This window comes from Kogia breviceps, chromosome X (assembly GCF_026419965.1).
Source record: "Kogia breviceps isolate mKogBre1 chromosome X, mKogBre1 haplotype 1, whole genome shotgun sequence".
NCBI lineage: Eukaryota > Metazoa > Chordata > Mammalia > Artiodactyla > Physeteridae > Kogia > Kogia breviceps.
The window spans coordinates 123103220-123127980 of record NC_081330.1 but is presented as its reverse complement, the minus strand read 5'-3'; the positions used below and the strand labels follow the sequence as shown (position 1 = coordinate 123127980).

General features: G+C 40.7%; 1 protein-coding gene and 1 long non-coding RNA gene across 3 annotated transcripts in view; one reads left to right on the top strand and one right to left on the bottom strand.

The window, feature by feature from the left end:
* MOSPD2 (motile sperm domain containing 2) overlaps positions 1-15674 on the top strand; it is a 62379-nt gene extending 46705 nt beyond the window's left edge. Inside the window, exons 11-15 of one of the 2 annotated variants that reach the window (XM_059050846.2) lie at positions 1988-2084; positions 2840-2936; positions 3340-3469; positions 13003-13105; positions 13707-15674. In XM_059050846.2, coding sequence (XP_058906829.1) covers positions 1988-2084; positions 2840-2936; positions 3340-3469; positions 13003-13105; positions 13707-13844 — 565 coding nt within the window. In that variant the 3' untranslated portion in view covers positions 13845-15674. The remainder of the gene's footprint in view (positions 1-1987; positions 2085-2839; positions 2937-3339; positions 3470-13002; positions 13106-13706) is intronic. The other variant, XM_059050847.2, reaches the window with a different exon arrangement.
* Positions 4647-13948, bottom strand: LOC136793467 (uncharacterized). The gene is made up of 3 exons (XR_010838735.1): positions 13681-13948; positions 12148-12299; positions 4647-6598 (listed from the first exon to the last, which is right to left on the bottom strand). It is a non-coding gene; the product is annotated as an uncharacterized lncRNA (long non-coding RNA).
* Positions 15675-24761: the final 9087 nt, after the last annotated feature.

Genomic DNA, 24761 nt, shown 5'->3' with positions numbered 1-24761 from the left:
AAGCTGAACCAGAAAAATTGGATTTTTACCAAAGCCAAATTTCAGCACATCTCTATTTTTCTTTCTAGGTTGTTCAATCCAAAAAATTCAGTAGTTTCCTTATCATTTTGTAAAGACCTTTCTCCCTAATGATGCTTTTGGTTGGTAAACCTATACAGCCTCATGTTAATACTGCTTTACCAACTTTATTTAGTAGTGGCCTCCTGTATCATTTTCTGTCCCTTTACTTAAAACCTTTCTATGTAACTGGTAAAGACTCATGAACAATAGAGCCAGACATTTTAAACATCAAATCAAATTCTCGGACAAGATTGGTTTGTTTACATATATTTTGAATACTGTTCTATTTGAATTTATCTTCACCATCTGCATGAGCCTGTGTGTGAGAGGGAAGGAGGGAAACACACGTGCATGTTCTTTTCCATGGTTTTTCTTTGTCGTTTCCCCCACTTTGGAATTTGTTTCCCATTTTTGCCTTTACTAGTTTGGAAGTTATTGTTTTTTCTCTGGAGGCCTGTCAAAAACCATAGGTCCTGGCTTATAACTATCGAAGTATGGCTAGAAGACCCAGCTAGGGAGAAAGCCAACTCTGCAATGCCCACCCATCCCTCCAGAAGATCAGTGTTTATCCTACACAGATACACACACACACACACACACACACACACCCCACCCCCCCACCTACCCCCCTCTGTCTCCCTAGAGCTTTTCATGGTCATGGTTTTTGTGCTGGATACTGAGAGCAGTTCTGAGATCCTGTCTTTTCTATGGTATATTTCAGAGTGGGTTTTACAAAGACACCAGCAACCATTGCTAATTTATGTCTTCTCCAAAGCTGGGCACAGCTTTCCTGGGAGAGCACTTATTTAAAAATGTGTGTTCTTTACATGAATAAATATCTCCGATATGCAGATATTCCTGATATAAAATGAATCTATTTAAAGGTGGAGCTCAAAGTCAAGGGCTATCTGAAGAACTCACCTTTTTATCTAAAAATCAGTCCGGGCTTCCCTGGTGGTGCAGTACTTAAGAATCCGCCTGCCAATGCAGGGGACACGGGTTTGAGCCCTGCTCCGGTGCGATCCCACATGCTGCGGAGCAACTAAGCCCGTGTGCCACAACTGCTGCAGCCCGTGTGCCTAGAGCCCGTGCTCTGCAACAAGCTAAGCCACCCAATGAGAAGCCCATGCACTGCAACAAAGAGTAGCTGCACCTCGCTGCAACTAGAGAAAAGCCCACGTGCAGCAACAAAGACCCGACGCAGCCAAAAGTAAAAATAAATTTTTTTAAAAGTAAATAAATAAAAATCACAGTCCTTTGCATCATTTGGAGGCACCTGATTTGGCTCATGTAATTAAACTACACAAACTTTGCTTGAGTCTTTTTATTTCTAAAATACAGTGGCCAATAGTAAAATTTGCATCTTGAGCCTCACTGATTTTTTGACCATTTTTTCCTGTAGTTCCCACCCCATATTTTGTGTTTTTCTCCTTCCATATTACTTAGAAAAAACCTTTCTATAGTCAGGATTTATTCTGTTACTTAAATATATCCCTGATGATCGTTTGAAGTTATACTGGTTTCTGTTGATGTATAAAAATGTGCCCCATTCTCATGTTTGTAATTAGGTAAAGTTGAAGCAGCAACTTCTTCTCTGATTTTTATCTATCACCTACCAGAGTTTTAATAAATAAACTTTAAGATGGTGCCGATTATAGGACTAATTCAGAATCTTCCTAATTCGCTCCTGTTCTTTCCTATTTTTGCTTTTAGATCTTGGGGAAAACTATAGGAGTTTTTAGTGTGCATTGAATCAGTAAGATGAAAATACAAAATATATTAGCTATTGTTTTGTAATCTTCTTTGATGAAATCTCTTTATACAAATGAGTGTAAAATATTAATCAAATGTTTTTCTTCAAGCTGATGATTAGATTGTCATTTATTCTGAGCAATACATATTGGCTTATGTTTTTGTTGCCACCTAGCCCAGCAGAAGAACTGTATTTTGGAAGTACAGAATCTGAAGAGAAGAAAGCTTTAATAGTGTTGACAAATATAACGAAAAACATAGTGGCATTTAAGGTAAATATCTGAAAGATATAAATCATGTGTGAAAATTGAAAGATGGATCATTTTGAACTTGCACAGTGTTTTTATTTATATTTTTAGGCTTCTTATACTGCCTTCTGTCTCTGTGTGTCACAGCTTACGTAAAATTTTCCCTGAGGGCTGTATCTTCGTCTTCAATGTGCACTAATAGGGTACTGTCCAAATTAGTCCCAGGGTTTAATGTTTAAAAAAAATAAAAAGACAATCACTTTTCATTGTATGAATAATTCATAGAGAGAGTAAAAAAAAAAAACTGTGAAATCTAAAGTGCATTTTTCCCCCAAGTGTGGTATATTCTAGAGTATGGTTTATACTGGAAACTAACCTGACACTGAGCATTAAGTATAACAGGACTGAGTCCACCACTGCCCCATATTGTAGGGTATTACTTCCTTAAATCATCTACTTCCTAGATGTCCTTTGATTACTGCTTTTAAATTTCTGGACGCTAGTGTAACGTGTTCTAATACGTGTTGGTTTTTGAACATGAATTATTAAATTCAGGTGATTAACAGGATAAATATTTAAGAGGAAGGCTAAGTGACAGACTGATGAGTGTTTTTTTCTAGTAGATTGAGATGCTTTTTTCCTGCAGATGGGAAAAGATATATTCTATACAAAACCACCAAGATTGTTTTATAGACTTTATTAATGATTTTTAAGTCATTTTAAAGCCATTTCCCCCCAGAGAGCATAAAGGTTATGTGACTACTGTCTTTTGTAAACAGGTGAGAACAACTGCTCCAGAAAAGTACAGAGTGAAGCCAAGCAACAGCAGTTGTGACCCGGGTGCATCAGTTGATATAGTTGTGTCTCCCCACGGGGGTGAGTTGTCACCTGGCTGGCCACAGTGGGATGTTATGGGGGGCCGGGGGCCTGGGGCTGGGTGATGACTCAGCAAAGCTGGACTGGAATCTAGCAATTAGCCTAGCCGGGTATCAGCAAGTCACCTCGCCACACTCTGGGCATCTGTTTTCTCACCTGTAAAATTAAAACAAATTTTTTTTTAAGTAAAATTGTTTAAACTGATGCCAGTTAAAATTGAATTTCAAACAAAAATATTCTTCATCTTTCAGAGAACTTTTTCCTTTTTTAAGATAGTTCCATATTATTCTTCTTTTTCCTTAGTGTTGTTTTCTAGAATAATGCTTAAGCCACATAGCCAACCCTTTGTCCCTTTGTAAAGGTTCCTGTTTATTATATAATAAGTTACCCTTTTGGAATGCAGGTTTAACAGTCTCTGCCCAAGACCGTTTTCTGATCATGGCTGCAGAAATGGAACAGTCATCTGGCACGGGCCCAGCAGAATTGACTCAGTTCTGGAAAGAAGTTCCCAGAAACAAAGTCATGGAGCACAGGTATGCTTTTCCCTTACAGAGTTTCAAATTGCAATGGGAGAAATCCCAAAGAAAAAGGAATGCGCCTACATGGGCTAAGCAGGCATCCCTTCCTCCTGGCATTTGGCAGGCATCTAGACTTACACTGTGGGCCCCAACCGCTACAAGGCTTTGGGCTACAAGACCTCGAGTTTCTCTAGGAGATTGCTAATAGCGGAGATTTGCTTGCTGGCCAATGCAGGAATCTGGATGTGTCAAAATTACACACACAGATTTTCTCTTACAGCAGTTACCTTTGTAGGAATGCTCACCTTATGTACTAGAATGTTTGCTGCAGTGAACAACTGTTTCACAAAAACGGTTTGTAGTAGTGAAAAATGGAAAAGAACCTAAATGTTCCTCAGTAAACTAAGAGTGAAATGCATTTGAGAAGGAGTACGCTGAAGCCAGTGAAGAGAGTGTAGTACGTCTGTTTGTTCTGATACACGAAAAAGACATCTGTGATATACTATTGGGAAAAGGAAAAAAACCTCACAGAAAAATATGTATGCCAATTATCCTATTTAAGAGAAAACCCTGTGACTGTATAGGCATATATATGCATGTCTGTGCACGTGTGCAAAAAAGATGTATAGAAAAGGAGAATAGAGAAGGTTGGTTGTGGGGTTTTGTTTTTCGGAGTGTGCCCAGTTTTGCCCCCCAAGGGGCGCTCGTCAATACCTGGAGACATTGTTGGTTGGTTGTCATAACTGGACAGTGCGGTGCTTTGGGCATCTAGATGCCCATCTAGAAGCATCCAGGGATGCTTCTCAATATCCCACCATGCACAGGACAGCACCCCATGACGAAGAATGATCCAGCCCAAAATGTCAGTGGTGCCAAGGCTGAGAAAGCTCAGTTGAGAGTAGTTAAGGATGGCCACACTGATGACATCTGAGTAGGACCTGAAGGAAATGAGAGTAGGCCACATAGATAACCGGGAAAAGAGCTTTGCAGGTAGTGGGAACCATAAATGAAAAAGATGTGTGCTTGGCCTGGGTGAGGAACAGCAAGGAGGTCAGTGTAGCCTGAATCCAGTAAGGGATTGCCAGATCGTTGCCATAGTGAGAACTTCTGATCTTGAGAGGAGAAACCATTAGGTGGTGCTGAGCAGAGCCACGAGGTGATCAGCTTGGTGTTTGTTTTTTTTTGTTTTCTTAAAGGATTACTCTGGGAGGCTTTGTAGAAAAATAGACTATGGGCAGACATAGGTGAAAGAAAGAGTGATACTGAGTTAACAGCACTTAGACTAGCGCTGGCATATAGCAAGTTCTATTTAAGTGTGTTATTCTTATTTATTCATTTAGTCAGTAAAACAACCCTAGGTCCTAGGTAGTTATTTTTCCCATTTTATAGACGAGAAGCTGCGAAACCTAGTAAGGGGTTGGGGTTGAGTTGAATCTTCAGATAAGGAGTTGAAAGAATACAGATGTGGCTGGAACAGAGTGTGAGAGGATCCACAGTAAGGAAGAATGTTGGAGGCAGACAGCACCCAGAGGAGCAGTAAACCCAGTGGGAGAACATCGACTTGATCTGAAATGCCTCGGACAAGATTACCCTTTGCGGGCACTTCACCGAGGGCAGGAGAACAAGAAGAAGAAGAATGGGCCTGGGAAGACGAGCTTTATCTCCCCTAGGCTGGGTCTAACTTGTACCCAGCAAGAGAGGGTGAAAGTTTGACACAGCTCCGAGGAATATTTAGGAGGCAGCTGAAGGGAGGACAATACAGGGAGTCAGGAGGGAAAGCAGTAGGTGAGCTGTGTCATTAAGGCCCGGGTTAGAGTGTGTTTCTCAAAGGAGGAACAAAGTGCTGCCAGTGTCAGTCAAGGATGAGAGGGGGCCGTTGCTGGTGACGTGATGGAGGTAACTGATGACCTCACGGGGCGCGCTTTCAGTTGGTAGGAGCCAGATGCCAAAGAAACAGAGGTAGTAAGACTTCTGGAGGTTTGGCTTGTGGGGGAGGGACCAGGGTCGTAGTTGGAAGGACGACTGTGTTGTTGAGAAGGGGTTGTTTGGGATTTTGTAATGGGAGATTCTTGAGCGTTGTTTAAAACCACAGGAAGGACCATCTCAGAAGGAGAGGCTGACCTGACAAAATAAACCATTGACAGTGAAATTCTTCCTGAGCAAGTTAGAAGGAACAGGGATCGAGATAAGGTTCATGCCAGTTGTGACATGTTTTTAAATGGAGTAGACGTTTAAATGTTCAAGTTACATTTCAGGAGGGCCTACTTTTGAAGTTCTTAGGAAACAGTACCTCAAAATTATGGGGTTCGTTCTTGCTTTTTGGTTTCGTTATACATGAGTCACTTTGTTCTCTTGCTTTCTAAATCAGTTTCTAATGGCTTGCTGTTCTGTAACTGTCAAAAGAGAATCGCTTACCTCACAGAAACAGGGAGACTTGGTGGTTTGGTACTGAAGGCCCAGGTGAAAGCACTGCCTCCCATCTAGAAAGGGTCGTTTCCTTCAAATGGTAAGATCAGGTGAATTCTACTGAATGTCATACAAAAAAACTTTGCTTAGGTTATTGAGCACTGTGTGTAATTGTGTTATTTATACCTGCATTAAGAAGCTGGAGGATGTAGGACAGGAAAAATAATTTCCCCTCTACCCTTCTGAGTTCTTGGCTGAGACCCACTGTTACAACAGACAGATGAACAGGAGAGAAACGGAAGTTTCATAACATGGATACCTCCTGTATATGTCGGAGAGACCCAGGAAGACTGAGTCTCTCTCCCAAATGGCCCAAGCCACCACCCACCTTCAATACCATTCCCAGCGAAAGACAAAAGAAGGATGTTGTGGGGTGGAGGAAAGCTATCAGGAAAAGCACCATAACCAAGGATAAGGTTATTATGCCAATTTAGGCAAATTCCTCTCTTCTTGAGGTCCCCAAAATATTCTGAGGTTCCTGAGCTTGCCAGGAAGTGACTTTCCTTACTCACCTCGTAAGGCTGTCTGGAACCCTTTAAGCAAGGTACCAGGTCAGTTGTTTCCAAGGGTCTTTAGTTCCTTAAAGCCATCCGGTCATACCCGACTTCATGCATTTCATTTTCAAATACGACATTCAAGTCAAAACCTTGATAATACAACCATGTTTCCAATTGTGTCCTGTTAGAAGGAGAACAGATGCTCACTGAACTTGTGCAAATAACTATATCACCATGAAAATGAGAACATTCACTAAGAGTTTCTAAATTCTGGAGGGATCAGTTATGGAGAAAAATTGCCTCAATTCTGCTTACAAAGGTATAATTCACCAAATTGCAGTAAATCATAGATAGCTTAAGAGGAAAAGTTGTCCTTAAATCTGGAGAAACAAAACATGTTTCAAACAAAAAGTCATAAAAATTATAATCATTCTCATCAGTTCCTTCAGCCCCACGTTACTAATTTTTGTTCTGCGTGAATTCAGTTTTTTCCATTAGTTCTGGAAATTCTTACCCAGCTCAGTTATACAATCTTAAAGTTATCAGAAACCTGTGTTCTAGAGTCCTTGGCAGAGTCCTTTTTGTGAATAAGGTGAAACATGTAATCTATACAAATACAATCAAGAAGGCTTAGTATTCTTATTTGACAATGTGTCCCACATAATTTAACATATCAAGTAAGCCTAAGTGGTCTAATATCTTTTTATAAAGAGAGAGCACACATCTTTTGAGATGTTCCAGGGGCCCTGGGGAAAATCCCAAAGTTAGTTTGACGTCAAAAAGACTTCATTTAGAATTTGATTTGGGGAAGTTTGTCAGAAATATCAAAAGTTTTTGGACACTTGACTAAATAGAATCATAAATCATTATGAAACAATTATCCAGTTAACCAAAGTGGCCGTTAAAAACATTTCAAAGGCAAATACAGAAGGTCACATAGTTGCGAGCAAAACTTAGCTCTTAATCTTAAAACTGAGTCTTTTAATCAAAGACCTGATGATAAAGATAACATGAAGCACAGGAAATTATTTTGATAAAATGCAAAATCTTTGCTTTCTAGGCAGATTACTTAAAAAGGTAAAGAACAACCTTCCACAGTCTCTTATCAGGAGCAGAGCAGAGCAGACCAATAGCGCAATAAAACCGTCCTTTTAGCAAAAAACAATTTAGTTTTATGTAATTACACTGTTATTAAGCTGATTTTTAAAACCCTTAAATTCATTCAATTTTAGCCAGCTTGACTACACAAGGTAAAATTTTCTCCTTCTCTCTCTTCCCAACTTTCTGTATCCATTTAGTTTGTCCTTTATTCTCCTCCTTTCTACTCCAATAACTATAGCTTTACTTTAAGATAAAATCACTTTCACTTCCCTTAACAAAAATGCATCTCCCAGTAACTTCTCTTGGCCAAAAACACATCCTAATTCTTATGTACAGGGTTGATATACTTATTTCTAGTCGTTTTAATAATCCTTAGAAACCTTACTTTCTAGTGAAAACTAATAAATAAGCACTTACAGTCTGTTAAACCAGCATTCTTTAGATTAGCAAATTTATGAATATATTTCATAATTTCTAGAAATAGATACTTCCTCATAGTATAGTTTTTCATTGTGGCACAAGATATGTTTACTAATGTACCCCAAATATCTTTCATTCTGTAATAAGCCAGAAGTAGATAAACCCATGTGTAGTAATTAATGTTTCAGTATTTTATCTTATTTGGAAATGATCTAGATATTCAGTGAATTTCCTATCATTTAACTTAGCAAAACTCTAAAGTTTCAAGTTACCAAAGACATTATTTTTTTAACATCTTTATTGGAGTATAATTGCTTTACAATGGTGTGTTAGTTTCTGCTGTATAACAGAGTGAATCAGCTATACATATATCCCCATATCCCCTCCCTCTTGTGTCTCCCTCCCTATCCCACCCCTCTGGGTGGTCACAAAGCACCGAGCTGATCTCCCTGTGCTATGCGGCCGCTTCCCACTAGCTATTTTACATTTGGTAGTGTATATATGTCCATGCCACTCTCACTTCATCCCAGCTTACCCTTTCCCCTCCCCGTGTCCTCTAGTCCATTCTCTACGTCTGCATCTTTATTCCTGTCCTGCCCCTGGGTTCTTTAGAACCTTTTTTCTTTTTTTTTTGCTGTACGCTGGCCTCTCCCGTTGCGGAGCACAGGCTCAGCGGCCATGGCTCAGGAGACCAGCTGCTCCGCGGCATGTGGGATCCTCCCAGACCAGGGCACAAACCCGTATCCCCTGCATTGGCAGGCGGACTCTCAACCACTGTGCCACCAGGGAAACCCCCTCTTTTTGAATTATGGTGTTCTCAGGGTATATGCCCAGTAGTGGGATTGCTGGGTCGTATGGTAGTTCTATTTTTTAGTTTTTTAAGGAACCTCCAGACTGTTCTCCATAGTGGCTGTATCAGTTTCCATTCCCACCAGCAGTGCAAGAGGGTTCCCTTTTCTCCACACCCTCTCCAGCATTTGGAGTTTTTGATGATGGCCATTCTGACCCGTGTGAGGTGATATCTCATTGTAGTTTTGATTTGCATTTCTCTAATGATTAGTGATGTTGAGCATCCTTTCACGTGTCTGCTGGCAATCTGTATATGTTCTTTGGAGAAATGTCTATTTAAGTCTTCTGCCCATTTTTGGATTGGGTTGTTTGGGGTTTTTTTGATATTGAGCTGCTTGTATATTTTGGAGATGAATCCTTTGTCCACTGATTCGTTTGCAAATATTTTCTCCCATTCTGAGGGTTGTCTTTTGGTCTTGTTTATGGTTTCCTTTGCTGTGCAAAAGCTTGTACGTTTCATTAGGTCCCCTTTGTTTCTTTTTGTTTTTATTTGCATTCCTCGAGGAGGTGGGTCAAAAAAGGACCTTGCTGTGATTCATGTCAAAGAGTGTTCTTCCTGTGTTTTCCTCTAAGAGCTTTATAGTGTCCGGTCTTACATTTAGGTCTCGAATCCATTTTGAGTTTATTTTTGTGTGTGGTGTTAGGGAGTGTTCTAATTTCATACTTTTACATGTAGCTGTCCAGTTTTCCCAGCACCACTTACTGTAGAGGCTGTCTTTTCACCACTGTGTATTCTTGCCTCCTTTATCAAAGACAAGGTGACCATATGTGCATGGGTTTATCGCTGGGCTTTCTATCCTGTTCCATTGATCCATGTTTCTGTTTTTGTGCCAGTACCATACTGTCTTGATTTAACCCAGCTTTTATTTACCAAAGATTATCCCAGATCATGTGAACTTGAAAAAAATTGGGGGTTAGTTTCTGTATTTCTGAGGGTTTTAGGAACATTTCATTTGAAAAGCACTTATTTTTCTTTAAGCCGGTTGAATAGTTTTTATGAATTAAGCTTGGCAGTACCATTCAGTGGTAGAAAAATATCACACATTTATAACATACATCTATAAACACATGTAAACATACAGATGCAAACCAAAGACCTTATAGCTTTGGTTCCAAAATTTTAGCCATGAATTAGGTACAATGACACAAAACTCACTAGCTTATAGAAGAACAGCTGGATCTGAACTGTGTTTCTGGCAGTTTGAATAAGCTTACCTGCTCAGAGTGCTACAGCTTAGGGGTTTTTTTTAAACTAATATATGTGCGGGGTGTTTTTGTTTTGCTTTTTTCATTTGTCCCAATTCAAAAAAGCTCCTTTTTTTTAACTTTGGATGAGCTTCGTTTTCCTAAAGTTTGCATTTCTAAGAGCTGGCTATCAGGTCCTAGAGAAGGTGGAGTAGAAAATTTACATCTCAAAGGGACAGAGAAAGTAAGGTTCTTTCCTAGAGTTTGGGGGTACTTTACCTATTATCAGAGGTTTAGAGTAACTACCCTTTAAATTTTTTCTTACTTTTCTAAGTACAGAACAGTTCTGTTTCCAATGACCTGGTCTTTTATAATACCTACAAGTATTTTGAGATAAATAGGGCAGGTTGGAATGGTTAGAATAGGTGAACTTTGAATTGCTTTCTAGAGCCGAATTTCTGGTTTTGTGAGGATTTACAAGACAAAGCAGTTGCTTTTAATTCCTCCAAAAATTGGATTGCAGCCTGAATGGCATCAAGGGACTGACCTGCCCATCCAACTACATTTTCTTCGATTTGCTTTATATCAGGGAGATTTCCAATTAAGATGGAAATCAAATGATTTCTGTGTTCCGGAGTTTCAGGGCTTAATGCAGCGTGCCTTTACAAAGTCTATATAAAGCGTTCAACGAAGGCCCTTTGAATGCTCTCCTTTTTCTGAGTGCACAATTCACCCTTGGACCAATTCACCTTAGAGGAAAAAGCCCCTACTATTGCTTCTGTCAGCCCCTGAATATTGGCCTTCAGCTGGTCCATTTCCTGATAATTTGGGAGGAATTCTGGTCATGCTGCCCTTGTGAGTGTGCCTGTTTTCCCTAGGGGGCCATCTGGCTTGTCTGATAACTACAGTATAATCATGGGTGTGAAGAACACCCCTTAGTAGCCAATCAAGGTCCCTATGAGTGGGGAACTGAATGGCCACTAATCTTTTTAAATCTTCTCTAAATTTGGTAGCTATCTTCTGAAAGTGGAGGTAAAAAGAGCTTTGTCATTTCATCTTACTAAGGACGTCCCTGAGGCTGGCCACCGTACTCCTTCATGTCCTCCTTTCAAGTTGGTCTTTCCATAGATCCCAAGAAGACAGTTGTTTAGGCTGAGAGCTCTCTAAAAAATGTTTAAACACAGACGTTTTTCCAATTCAAAAGATCCATCATTTGGCCATTGATGTAGTAAATCTCAATAGCAACTCAAACCTATAAGCCTTTTTTTTTTTTTTTTTTTTTTTTTTTGCCGTACACGGGCCTCTCCCTGTTGTGGCCTCTCCCATTGCGGAGCACAGGCTCCGGACGCGCAGGCTCAGCGGCCACGGCTCACGGGCCCGGCCGCTCCGCGGCACGTGGGATCCTCCCGGACCGGGGCACGAACCCGCGTCCCCCGCATCGGCGGGCGGACTCTCAACCACTGCGCCACCAGGGAAGCCCCTCTATAAGCCTTTTTATGGCTTAACCATGGATGCAAGAGGCATCCCAAAAGGGGGTGCAGAAGATGCAGCCCTCGCAAGATTCAGAAAGCTCACTCCCAGAGTTAGCCTAAGAAAGCAAAGGCCTTCATTGTCACAGGTGCTAAGCATGGGGTCGTGAAAAGTGTCTCCAGTTTGCCATAAGAATGTGATATGCCTTCAGTTACAAACCTGCAACGCTGGGTAAGCACTACTGGAATAGGACTTTTCCAGCCCTAAATAAGACAAGAAGGTTGAGATGACGAGGGGCCCTTATGATAGACGCCCACGAGAGCCGCTCCCATCAGAGAGTGCTGCTTAGCAGTTAGTGTCTCGGATCCCCGGCCTATTCAGGTGGTCACCAGATGCATGCAGACACATGCATCATCCACCTGGCAGAGGCCAGAGAGAATATTCTCACTGGTCATAAAGCCAAGCTCTCAAGACAGAATAAAACAAAAGGAAAATCTCATCGGTCCTATGGTTCTCCTTATGACAACACAAAAGACAGAAAAGAAAACAATGACCATCTCTGGGAGGAAAGAGGACCAGTAGAAGACAAAAATACTCATAATAAAAATCTCTACCAAAGTCACAATACCTAAGGAACTAGCCGACACAAATATTTTCTCCTGCTAATCTCAATTTGGAAAAGAAGGGACAAGGTGAAATTTTTACCTTCCTCTCAACTGCACCAGACTCAGATCCAGGAGAGCTGACTTTGGTAAGAATTCCTACCCTTCTCGGGCTTCTGCCAGTTTTCCAGAATCCCATCTGCAGGTTCCCAAGTGAGTATGGTATCTCAGCAGCTCCCATGGTACGTTGCCAAACTGTAGGAGAGGAAAAATAATTTTCCATTTTTCTAGGTTCTTGGCTAAGATCCCCACCCCTGCCATCCGCCCGTAATTATAGACAGATGAACAGAAGAAAACAGGAAAAAAAAACAGAAGTTTAATAGCATGTATACCTCCTGTACACTTGAGATACCCAGGAAAACAATAAAACTTCCTGCAATGGCCCACCTTAAATACCACCTCCAGCTAAAGAGAAAAGATAATGTTGGGGGTGAGGGAGCCAGTTCTGGGAGGATGGCGGGAAAAGCACAACATACACCGGCTGAGGTTGTCCTGCGGATTGAAGTCTCTGCCTTCTCCACTGATAGAGAGGGAGACACCCTTACAAATGGAGATTTCCCTTGTAACTGTTCATGTCTCACAAAAAGGTAAACTTCTGTTCCCTTTTCAGAGCTTTTACTGAGAAGTGAAAAGGCTTTCTATTTTTGTCTGCTTTTGCTTAAAAAATAACCAGCTCAAGATAAACCTTGTGCCACAGAGGCACGTCTTGGGGTGACAAATTCTGCTCCCTTTCAAAGATAAACACACACTGAGCTAGCTGCTCCCTTAGGTGTATCTGGGAGAGCAATGAGTACTTTCACCTCTGTTACATACACTTCTGTGTATAACTGTTTTCATTTTACTTTTCAAAAATTCATTAAAGACTTTAAGAAGTTATGTTTCCTTTGTACTTTCATAGGTTAAGATGCCATATTGTTGAGAGCACTAAGCCAACCACTCTTACATTAAAAGACCATGCCTTTAACACGTCAGATAAAACCAGTGAAGATCTCTACCTACAAGTAAGTGTTCTTTCTTCCTAACTAGAAGTCTTTACTGTTAATCAACATTAGAAATCCATTTTTTCCCCACGGACATAAAGAAAGCCTTTGATGTAGACACGACAGAAATGCTCTCTTCTTTGTGAAGGGAAGCCAGATCAGAAATGGTAAGTGGTGAGTTACTTTTGGAGATCTTCTAACTAACTTTCTGAAAGCTCTGGCTACTTGTTTGGACTAGGGACCTTCTAACAAAGTGCATGGTGCTTTGGGGGGTATCAAAGAACTTGATCTCAGGGACAAGGTACCACGTAGTGCATTTAAATTTGAAAAAGGTGGAGGGGCTCTCTTTCTGAAGAGCTGGTTTCAGTACCTCCAGGAAATGACTGCTTTGTTCCTTTCTCAACTAGAGAATCAGACCTTTTCAAAATGAGAATAAACAGATACACATCCGTTCGCCAACCAAATCTAATTCTGCATTGCGTTTCCAGCTGCCAGCCTTTCAGAGTGGATGGACTCTATCCCGTAAATGTTGGTGGGATTTCTAATATTCCTGTTTGTCATGCACCTGATTATTGTATTGTTTTATTGATACAAACCTTTCGTCCTTTTTTCCCCTCTTCAGCTCAATCGTTTACTAGAAAGCAATAGGAAGCTCGAAGACCAAGTTCAGCGTTGTATCTGGTTCCAGCAGTGGCTGCTTTCCTTAACAGTGCTCTCGCTTGCTTTTGTCATCTCTTTCTTCTGTTTGTTGTACAGTTAAAGAAGTGGTGCTCGGTAGGAAACATGGCTTTTCCGTTCATTAGTTGGCAAAGGTAACACCCAGAACTTCTCCACCGTGCTGAAAGTGTCACACGTCTGTGCTTCCTCCAAGGAAATGTACGGCATTTAGGGGGGAACTGAAACACGTCTTGAAAATACACTGTTAGAATAAGGAAACGCTGAAGGTATTGATCATGAGAGACTATAGGTAGTTCATCAAGTAAGTAAAGGCATATCTGTTTTGTGACTTGATAGAGATAATTTATTTTACCCTTTTGATTTAATACTTTTAAAGCTTGTTTTATCATGTATATATGTTAGCTGAACGGAAAAGTAACGTGCTTTGTTGCAGCCAAAAACTGTCGTCTGCTTTTTTTTTGACAGAAGTATTATAGCTGAGCCAACTTATTAGCTTTTCTATACTATGTATATAGAAGAACATGTATATTGAAAAAACATACAGAGTAATTTCTGTAACCATGACTTTGTAATTTTGAGAACTACTAACAGATGCTAGTCGATGTTCTTTTGGAATGTACAACTACTTAATGCCAAACCACCTTTAGCCTTTGTTTCTTATCCGTCTTCCTTAACGGCCTGGCCTGCCTTTTATTAATCTCAGACTCTTTAATGAACACTCACACTCTCATTTAGCTAGGATTTGGGGAACTAAGTCTGGTTGGATTTTCTCTAAATTCTGTCAGTCAGTAACGTCCAGAAGAAGAACCTCTCCAGTCTTTTTTTTACACAGTTTCACGTTGCTCTCTCTGGCTGGACACGGACCCCTTTGCTTCACTTATTATAAAAGGCCTTATCCTCCATTGGACCATCTTCACCCTCCTTTCTCAATGAAAGGAGTTAGATAAAATTTTTTGGAAAAGTTAGTTTTTGAGATGCATAGCAGTATAATTCATTTCCATTTCAGTTCCTTGCTAAAATCAGCCACGAGAAGGGAATTTGACGAAAGACTGGAGTATTGGTAAGGGTGAGAAAATAAATCGAAAGTGTCACTTCTCCCTTTAAGAGTGAAAAATACTGTAAAAACTTCAGACTAGGATTAATTGACTCACTTGATACATTCTGCCTTTGTCACAGCAATACTGAGGACGGTTCCTCAATTTGTAACATGATACACCTCGCAGGAGCAGAGCCTAATGAAAGTAGTTTGTTTTCTCATTTAATATAACCAGTTTCGGTCCATGTTGGTTCACATATAAATCTACTTCATATGAAAGAAAACAGTAGTCTGCCTGTAAAATAAATGTTGAGTTCTGATTGAGCCACGTTTGGAGAATGTTTTATTCTGAGGTTGTAGTGCTGGCGGCTTTCATCTTGAGAACGGGATGATTCCAAAATGGCGTTATGAAGAATGAAAAAAGAGAGTCCCTTCAAAATTGGCCTAGGAAATAAAACCTTCAATGGACACTGGTCTGATACTTTGTCTTAATTTGGGTTTTTCTGTTTCAGTTTGCCACCTCCAGACGTGAAAGTGACTGCAGCCCACCCTATGTACTGTCCATAGTATCTCCCTGTGTGTGTGCACAGCGGTTTCCCCTTATATATTAGATTCCTGGTTTTGTTATACTCAAGTATCTGTGTATGTGTTTTGTTCTTCAGCAAATAAGCGAGGAAATAGTCCAAATTGGAAATGTATTGTCCTAACGGGGTCCCTTTAATGTTTCACATGAAGATTACATCGACTCCCTAAAATGTTCTTCCCTGATGTCTGGCCAGTTGAATTTAATAACATTCTTGTTAACATTTGTGTGTCTGTTAAATGTGACTAAGCAAAATTTACTGAAAATTAACCATAAAATCAAAGGCATCTAAACTTTTGTACTTGTCTTAATTGATCACATCTATTTACATTTGATTTTATTGTGTCTTCGTTTGATTTTATTTAATCACGTTTGTATGAGTATGCTATAATTAATAATTTTATTTTTTAATATGTCATTACCTGTTCATGACCAAATTACCAAGGACCAACGTTCAGATTTAAATTATTTTCACTTGGAATGGAAATTCATAGAGTTTCCATGAAGACATTAATTAATGAAATATCATTATAGGCAAGTAGCCTAAAAATACAATTGCTGGTAAACCTAGCCTCAAATTTCATAATATACCATAACTGTTTTTATATCTTGCCACTAATTTTGACTGGATTTAATAGCACTTTATTGTACAATTGCAAAAAAAAAAAAAATATATTCCTAGAACTGTTGCCTGTGTAATTTCTCTAATGTTCTGGTGCTTTTCATATATTTTCAGTATTTTTATTACTATATTGGTATTTTCTTTGTATAAATTGATCAAAAGAACATGTTTTCTATTTTAATATGTTTTAGAAAAATAATTACATTTATGCAATAAATATCATCAGGAAAAACCTCTGGTCTCTAATTGATAAAGCATCTTAAAAATCAATGCTCAGGTTCACTGTGACCTTTCAAAGATCACATTAATCTCTTCTGGACCTAGTTACCTTTTTATACGGACGGCACCACAAACTTCCAAAGACACAATTGTGTCATCAGGTGAACCCGTCCTTAGTGTGTCCCGTGTCTCCTCGCCCCCGGGTCAGGGTCTCGCTGCTCTTCAGGGGAGCTCTCCATTGTCCCGACTTAGCATTGGCCTCACTGTCACAGCTGGGGCCCCACCACAGAACCTGTCACTAGAGTGGCCACACAGGTCAGAATTGCCCTACCTCCCTCAATCCTAGTACCTATACATACCTGCCTGCTGACAGGAACCTGCAGGAAGCAGGCTGACAAGAAGTCCTACCTGGCTGCCGGGCGCATGGCAGGTGGTCCCGGCCGGTCCCGGCCGGTCCCGGCGGCGAGAAGGCATCGAGCTCGGGACGTGGGTGTGGTTCAGGAGGGGCGGCCCGGATAGTGATGGCAAAGGCCCTGGGGGTAGTTTGTGTGGCTCTCCTCGCCACTGGAAGACACAACTCCCAAGCGCAGCTCCATAAAATAGAACGAAAAGGACAGGTCCATCTTCTAAACTGCAAAAGAGGTCGAGATAGAAAACCATGGGAGAAATTCAGAATAGAGCCACAAAGACAGACCAGTAACCTACCAAGGAGCACCACACCTACCTAGGACTCTTGAGGGTGTGGCCTCCTTTCCCAAAAGATGCAATTTTCTAGGAAAGAGCTCCTGTGTGGGGAAAGCTCCAGCTGGAAAAGGATCAGTTACTTTACAGCAACCCAGCTCTTCTCTAAATTTTACCAGCAACTTGAGGTTTCTTGATGTCAGAACAACATGGGTCCCCAGAAGCATAGGACTCCCCTTTCTCCCTGGCCCAAGGGCACGGAATGGAAATGCTCCCATTTGTCCCAGCTGAGGGAGTGGTGGTCAGGAGTGAGGGCTCTGAACGAAGGCTGCCCGGGTTCAAGTCCCCTCTCTGACATTTGCTACCTGTGTGACCCAGGAATGTTAATTAACCTCCTTCAGCCTCAGTTTCCTCATCCCTAAGTGCCTCTGATATCAAAGTACATCTTCCCAGGATGAGTGTGAGAGTGAGAGGAAATCTTGCATTTAAAAGCAGCCCCGGAGAGGCTAGCCTGGCTTTGCTGATGTTGCCTCCACCACCTTCCATTCCAGCTCCCTGGAACGTTTCACACTTGGGTTGATGTCCTGAATATCCCATCTCACTCAAAGCCAAATGTCAGTTCTCCAAACTTTTCCCTGCTTTCTACTCCCATCCTTGCCTTCTTGGTACTTCACTCTGAATTCTGGTGCCCAGGTCAAGGGACGCATGTAGATGGCCAGTGATGATTAACTGCCTTGAATCCTGTAAAGGAGTATCCCTTACCAGTCTGAGGAAGACTTGGTTTGATGCTTCCTTCCACCATTGCACCCACACCCCATCATAACACCACACCCACACCTGGAATTCATCTTGCAATATTCCACCCATAGGTTTCCCCTTACATTTGTAACAATTCCATAAAAATACCACATAGGATCTTTCACATCTTCATAACAATTTCACCCTTAACACTGAATATAATTACTTCCCTCTAATGTCCAAAGATTCTCTTCCCTACCCTACTCATGTCCCCTGCCATGCAAAGTAAAGCCAATCGCTTGCACGTGTTAAAATATTTGACACAACTGTTTCAACTGGCAAGAATACAGAGGAACATCTCTCTGACCCATAGGAACAAGATCATGCACACTTCCAAGTCTTTCTAGAGTGAGAATTTGAGTGATCCCTGAAATGACCAGTTGTTCATGTTCGTTTGTCTGAATGTGAGAATACACGATAAGACCTTGTGTTTTACAGATAAGGAAACCAAGAGCCTGAGAAATAATTCTTTTTTCCCAAGGTCACAGGCTAGTTGGTTTCAGAGCCAAGAGTTGAACTAGTCTCCCAAGTCCACTGCTTGTTACAACCACTCAGAACTGCCACATCTGAGTAATAGGTTACAATGTTGAAAGGACAGCTCTGAGAACTTTACCTACCCTAAACAGCAGGAAAGGAAAAAGAGAAGACAGAATACTTGAGAAGCAGAGGTGACAAAACACAAATAACCACTCAAGACCCTTGGTTGGAAACTTACTTGGAATTCTAAGCTATAGACAGAAAGAACTTCCTTTGTGAAAGGTTTGAAACGTACAGGTTACCGTACTGTTTACTTTGACGGAGGGCTGTGTTGTGCAGCATCAACCTTCTGAGAGGTTTATCCATCCCTCTGTAGAAGGGCACCTAGTAGGGTGTGCAGCTACTAGTTGTCTCAGCGATAGTCTAGTCACCTCAAGGAGTCATGTGTTTAATACAATCAGATCATAGAAGTTTTCTATCGCCACGTAACAAATTACCACAAAGTTAGCATCTTAAAACCACCCAAATTATTTCATAGTTTGTGTGGGCTGAGTCTGGTACAGCATGGCTGGGTTCTCTGGTCAAGGTCTCACAAGACTGTCAGCCAATGGCATCCTCCGTGGAGGCTCAACTGGATAAAAATCCACTTCCAAGGGCTCACCTGATTAGATCAGATCCCCCCAGGACAAATCTCCCTTCTGATGAACTCAAAGGTAACTGATTAGAAACATTACATCTGACAAATCTCTCCTGCTGTGTAAGCTTACCTAAATCATGGGAGTGTTATCCCATCACATTCACTAGCCCCAGCCCCCACTCAAGGGAAAGGGTTATATAGAGTGTGTGTTGGGTAGAACCTGCAAACTCATCCAATCTAGTCCCCTCACTTTGCAGACCAGGCGATAGAGGGTCAGAAAGCTGAACCCAATCTTACCCAGTCTGACTGACTGCTTTGAATTCACAGATGTCCTCACATGAAAAGAAATAGACTAGAACTTCTGTGTTAGGCATCAAATGATAGTCGTGGAGGACAGTATGTCTCTATCCCGGGTCGGCTTTCTCCAGTTTCATAACTTCAGTGCACGCAAATATTCAAACTTGTATAAATCATTTGTTAAGGGAAAGTATGTCTCCACTATTTTAAACATTGATTAAATCATAAACACTCGAGAAACATTCTCACGATTAGTTAATGTGCTAGGGCAAAGAGGACTTCCAGTAATTGTGTGCTTTTGTAAACGAAGCTGGAGTGAAAAACAATTAGTTTTTTTTAACTTTTCTTTTTTTTTTTTTTTTCCCCAAATAATCCGTTTCAGTTAGTTTATTTAAATTAGTGTTCTCGGACATACATATGCTCTGTTTAGGTAACTATGAGAAAAGATTAAAACTACGAAAGGAAAAAAATCCTTTTCTTATAGAGACTTGCATCATGATTCCCAGCATATTTACTTTGTAGCAAAGTCCAGTGCCTTGAAATCTATTATTCCAAAAAGTCTCCTGCAAATTTTCAGGTCATTACAGAGCAGTGTATGTATATGTGTGTTGAAAATGTCACTAGCTTTTGTAAGTCACCCAAAACTCCGTCTGCATGGATTTGCTATTGCCCCATGAATTCAAACTTGATTTTACCTTCTATGTATGTTTGTTTCTGACTGCAAGAAACTTTAAAACTACTAATATTATGACTGTCCCCTTTTGCAGGATCTGGGACTATAACAAACTAAGACGAGAATCATTTGTCTTTCCCATGCCAATATTCCTCTCTCTTTTCTGCAGCAGACCCTTACCCTAATATTGTCATACAGATTCATTCAGTAGAACTTACTATTTGCAGTTAAATTCGCCCTGAACTGCTTTCACCCACTAACAGGCAAATGTGCTTGAGTCAAATACCAAATCACTGTTCTCAGTCATAAACTAAATGTCAAAAATGTGTTTTAGGTACTTTTCCAACACTCCGTGACTCCAGCTACTTCCTTTTGCGGGGGTGGAGAGGGAGAAGGTTATAATTAGGGGGAATAACAATAGTGTGATGCAGTCTACCAAAACTTAAATTTTTATCATGTGGCTGAACTAATAAGTTGCTTAAAAGGAAACTGATGTAAAAAGCAAAGCTTCCTTGTAAACCCAGAATTTACTGCTCTGAGATCTCTTAAACCACTTAAGATCTTAGTCATTAAAGGTGGAGATGTATCTTATAGAGGAATTATATCCTAAACTCAGTGCTTAGGGTAGAATTGAGTAAAGTCAGAATTTTCTTTCCTAAATTCATTGGGAAGGTGCCAACATAGAGATGGATATAGTAACCATATCTTTGTGAGTCCAAACCTTTCTAACACCAGATAAAGCATTTGGTTTGCTTCATAGTGTGTGTGTGTGGGAGGGGGGGGGTCATGTAGTATAATAAATATATGTATTGTCTTTAAAACTAGAATCACCATCAGCAAGATTCTCTTAAGAGACACAAGAGAATTGGGAATGAATGAAAGGAAAACATTCATATTTCCCATTCTATATATATATACAGTGGAATAGACCATCTTGATTCTAAGAGTTGAGAGCCAGATATAAGTGAGGTTGCTCACATAGTTAAGGCCCAAATCAGAAGTAAAATATGGGCTTCCTCTTTGACAAACCTCTTTCAGAAGGGTCCTCACCACATCTCCACTTCCACCTTGCTCCCTGCTGTCTCACTACATTCTAGTGTCTATTCCCATCATTCCAGCAAAACAGTACTTGCTAAGGTCCAGCAACGACCTCCTTATCACTTCTTCCATGGAACTTGCTTCAGCCTGAATCCCAAGCGAGTTCTTGCAGCAGCATTTGTCTGTATCAACCACTAGGTTTCTGAGACAAACTCCTGCTTTTCTTTTCTCCCACTTTAGTGTCCTTTACTGGCTCACCTTCCTCCACCAAGTCTTCAAGATGTTAAAGTTAGAACTGGGCTCTCTTTCCTTTCTCTCCATAGGTGATGTCCTCTACACACAGGGCTGCAATTAGCACCAGCAAGCCATTAACCCTTCGATATTCTAACCATACCTCCTGTTCTAGGTCTAGATATATGTATCCACCATCAACTCAGCAGTTCCAGGTGTCCATCACAAAATGTCAAAAACAACTCATGATCCTCCCCCAGACCTACTTTCCAGTTCCTATCTCGACGGATGGTACTACCCTCCATCCACGTAAAACCAAGTACCCCTAAAACTGAGTTCCTCTGCTGTGTTTATGATTAACCTCTCTATCCAAAACTTTATTCCCTTTCTTGTTCCACCCCTATTCCCCCTCAAGATTTAGGAGTATCAAGGAAAAGGGAGGATTGTAATCAAGCAGGACCCTATGGGGCTGTCCTGGGACAGACCTTCCCCCTGCCAGGTCCTCTGCCTGCCTCCTGTTTATAGAAAAACTTTAGCCTTTTAGGCCTTCCCCGAGTTACAAACAGCAAATTTAATCAGAGGAGTGAGAAAAAGCAGAAACAAAGGAAAACAAGCAAGACAAAATAACAATAGTTTAGCTACGGAACAAACTTAGTTCCTCCTCAAGGACTATAGATGATATTCTGAGCCATATCCTTGAGCTGTTTTGCAAATACTCAAACTCCCACCAGGTGGAAGAAGTTAACTGCATGTTGGCCACAAGCACATAGACCCTAGACCAGTTGGAACCAGAAGGTTGATGATGCTGAATCGCGATTACCTCACCACCAACCAATCAAAAGAATGTCCACGAGCTGATCACACACCCTAGAACCTTCTCCCTCACCTCATCTTTAAAAACCTTTCTCTGAAAGCCAACAGGTCTTTTGAGCCTTAGCCACCCATACTCCCTGCTTGGCCTTGCAATAAATGCTGCACTTTCCTTCACCACAACCCAGTGTCAATAGATCAGCTTTACCGCACACGAGCGAGCAGAACCCAGGATGGTTCAGTAACACATTTACACCAGCTAGAAACCTGACCTTCATCCTTGACCATACAGGGCCCCTCCCCTCTCCACTGCCATCCCCCTTCTTCAATCCACAGCATCTCTCGCCTGGACTTCTGCAACAATCTCAGGCAGTGTCTGGGCCTCCCCTCTGACTCTCTGCAATCATTCTTTCACAGTGTAGTCAGGGACATTGAGGACTCTTTGAAAATGCACATCCTATCATATCACTCCCCAGGTTAAAACCTTAAGCATCTTCCATGGCTCTCGGCCCATGATTAAATTTCCTAACTTGGTCTACAAGCTGCTGAAGGATGACCTTCCCAGCCTCATTTTCCCCCTCTCTCTCCCTCTAAATAGTCTGGTTCCATCTCTATGCCTGGAACTTCCCCCCATCCCAACCTCCCACCTTCACCTCTTCAACGTGGCTCTCAGCTGCTCATTTGTTCATAAAAGGTACCTCTCTGCACACCCTCACCACTTTTCTTCAACATGGTATTGGAAGTCCTAGCCAGAGCAATTAGGCAAAAAAATAAATTAAATAAAAGGCATCCAAGTTGTAAATGAAGAATAAAACTGTCAGATGACATGATATTATATATAGAAAATCCTACAGACCCCACCAAAAACTGTTAGAGCATATGAATTCAATAAACTGGCAGGATACAAAATCAATATACAAAAATATGATGCATTTCTATATACAAATAATGAACTACCAGAGAAATTAAGAAAACAATCTCATATACAAGTGCATCAAAAAGAATAAAATACCAAGGAATAAGTTTAACCAAGGAGGTGAAAGACATGTACAGTGAAGCAATATTAGGGAAAGAAACTGAAGAAGACACAAATAAATGAAAAGATATTCTGTGCTCATGGATTAGAAGAATTAATACTATTAAAATGGTCCATATTGCCCAAAGCAAGCTACAGATTCAATGTAATCCCTACCAAAATTCCAGTCCATTTTTTCACAGAAATTGAACAAGCAATCCTAAAATTTGTATGGAACCACAAAGACCATGACTAGCCAAAGCAATTCTGAGAACGAAGAACAAAGCAGAGGCATCATGCTTCCCAATTTCAAACTCTACTATAAAGCTACAGTAATCAAAGCAGTATGGTACTGACATAAAAACAGACATATAGATCAATGGAAAAGAATAGAGAGCCCAGAATAAAACCCATGCATATATGGTCAATTAATTTATGACAAAGAAGCCAAGAATATGTAATGGGAAAAGAATAGTCTCTTCAGTAGACTGTGTTGGAAAAATTAGATAGGCACATGCAAAAGACTGAAACTGGACCACTATCTTACACCATACACAAAAGTTAACTCCAAACTGAATGTAAGACCTGAAATCATAAAACTCTTAGAATACATGAGGGTAAGCTCCTTGACAGTGGTCTTGGCTATGATTTTTTGGATTTATCACCAAAAATCAAAGGCAATAAAAGTAAAAATAAGTAAGTGGGACAACATCAAGCTAAAAAGCTTCTGCACAGACAAAAAAAAAGAAAGGCAACTAGCAGAATGGGAGAAAATATTTGTAAATCATATATCTGATAAGGGGCTAATATCCAAAATACATAAAGAACTCATACAACTCAATAGCAAACAAACAAACAAACAAAAAACAATAGTTAAAAAATAGGCAGAAGATCTGAAGAGACATTTTTTCAAAGATGACATACAGATGGCCAGTAAGCAAGGTACCTTAGGTCAACTGTATAAGGCACATGAAAAGATGATCAACATCACTAATCATCAGGGACATGCAAATCAAAACCACAATGAGATATCACCTCACATCTGTCAGAATGGATGTCATCAAAAAGTCTACAAATAACAAATGTTGGCAACGATGTGGAGAAAAGGGAACCCTCATACACTGTTGGTGGGAATGTAAATTAGTGCAACCACTACGGAAAACAGTATGGAGGTTCCTCAAAAACTAAAAACAGAACTACCATATGATCCAGCAATTCCTCTCCTGGGTATTTATCCGGAGAGAGTGAAAATACTAATTCAAAAAGATATATGCACCCCCATGTTCACTGCAGAATTATTTACAATAGCCAAGACATGGAAACAACCTGTGTCCACCGATGGATGAATGGATAAATACACAATATATACAAAACAGAATATTATTTAGCCGTAAAAAAATAAATAATCTTGCTATTAATGACAACATGGATGGACCTTGAGAACAGTATGCTAAGTGAAATAAATCAGATAAAGAAAGACAAACACCATATGATCTCACTTATTTCTGGACTCTTTTAAAAAACATTTTTATTTATTTATTTATTTATTTTTGGCTGTGTTGGGTCTTCGTTTCTGTGCAAGGGCTTTCTCTAGTTGCGGCGAGCGGGGGCCGCTCTTCATCGCAGTGTGTGGCCTCTCACCGTCGCGGCCTCTCTTCTTGCGGAGCACAAGCTCCAGATGCGCAGGCTCAGTAGTTGTGGCTCACGGGCCTAGTTGCTCCACAGCATGTGGGATCTTCCCAGACCAGGGCTCGAACCCGTGTCCCCTGCATCGGCAGGCGGATTCTTAACCACTGCACCACCAGGGAAGCCCTATGTCTGGACTCTTAAAAAAAAATCACCAAAAAAATGAGCTCACAGCTACGGAGCATGGAGGTGGAGG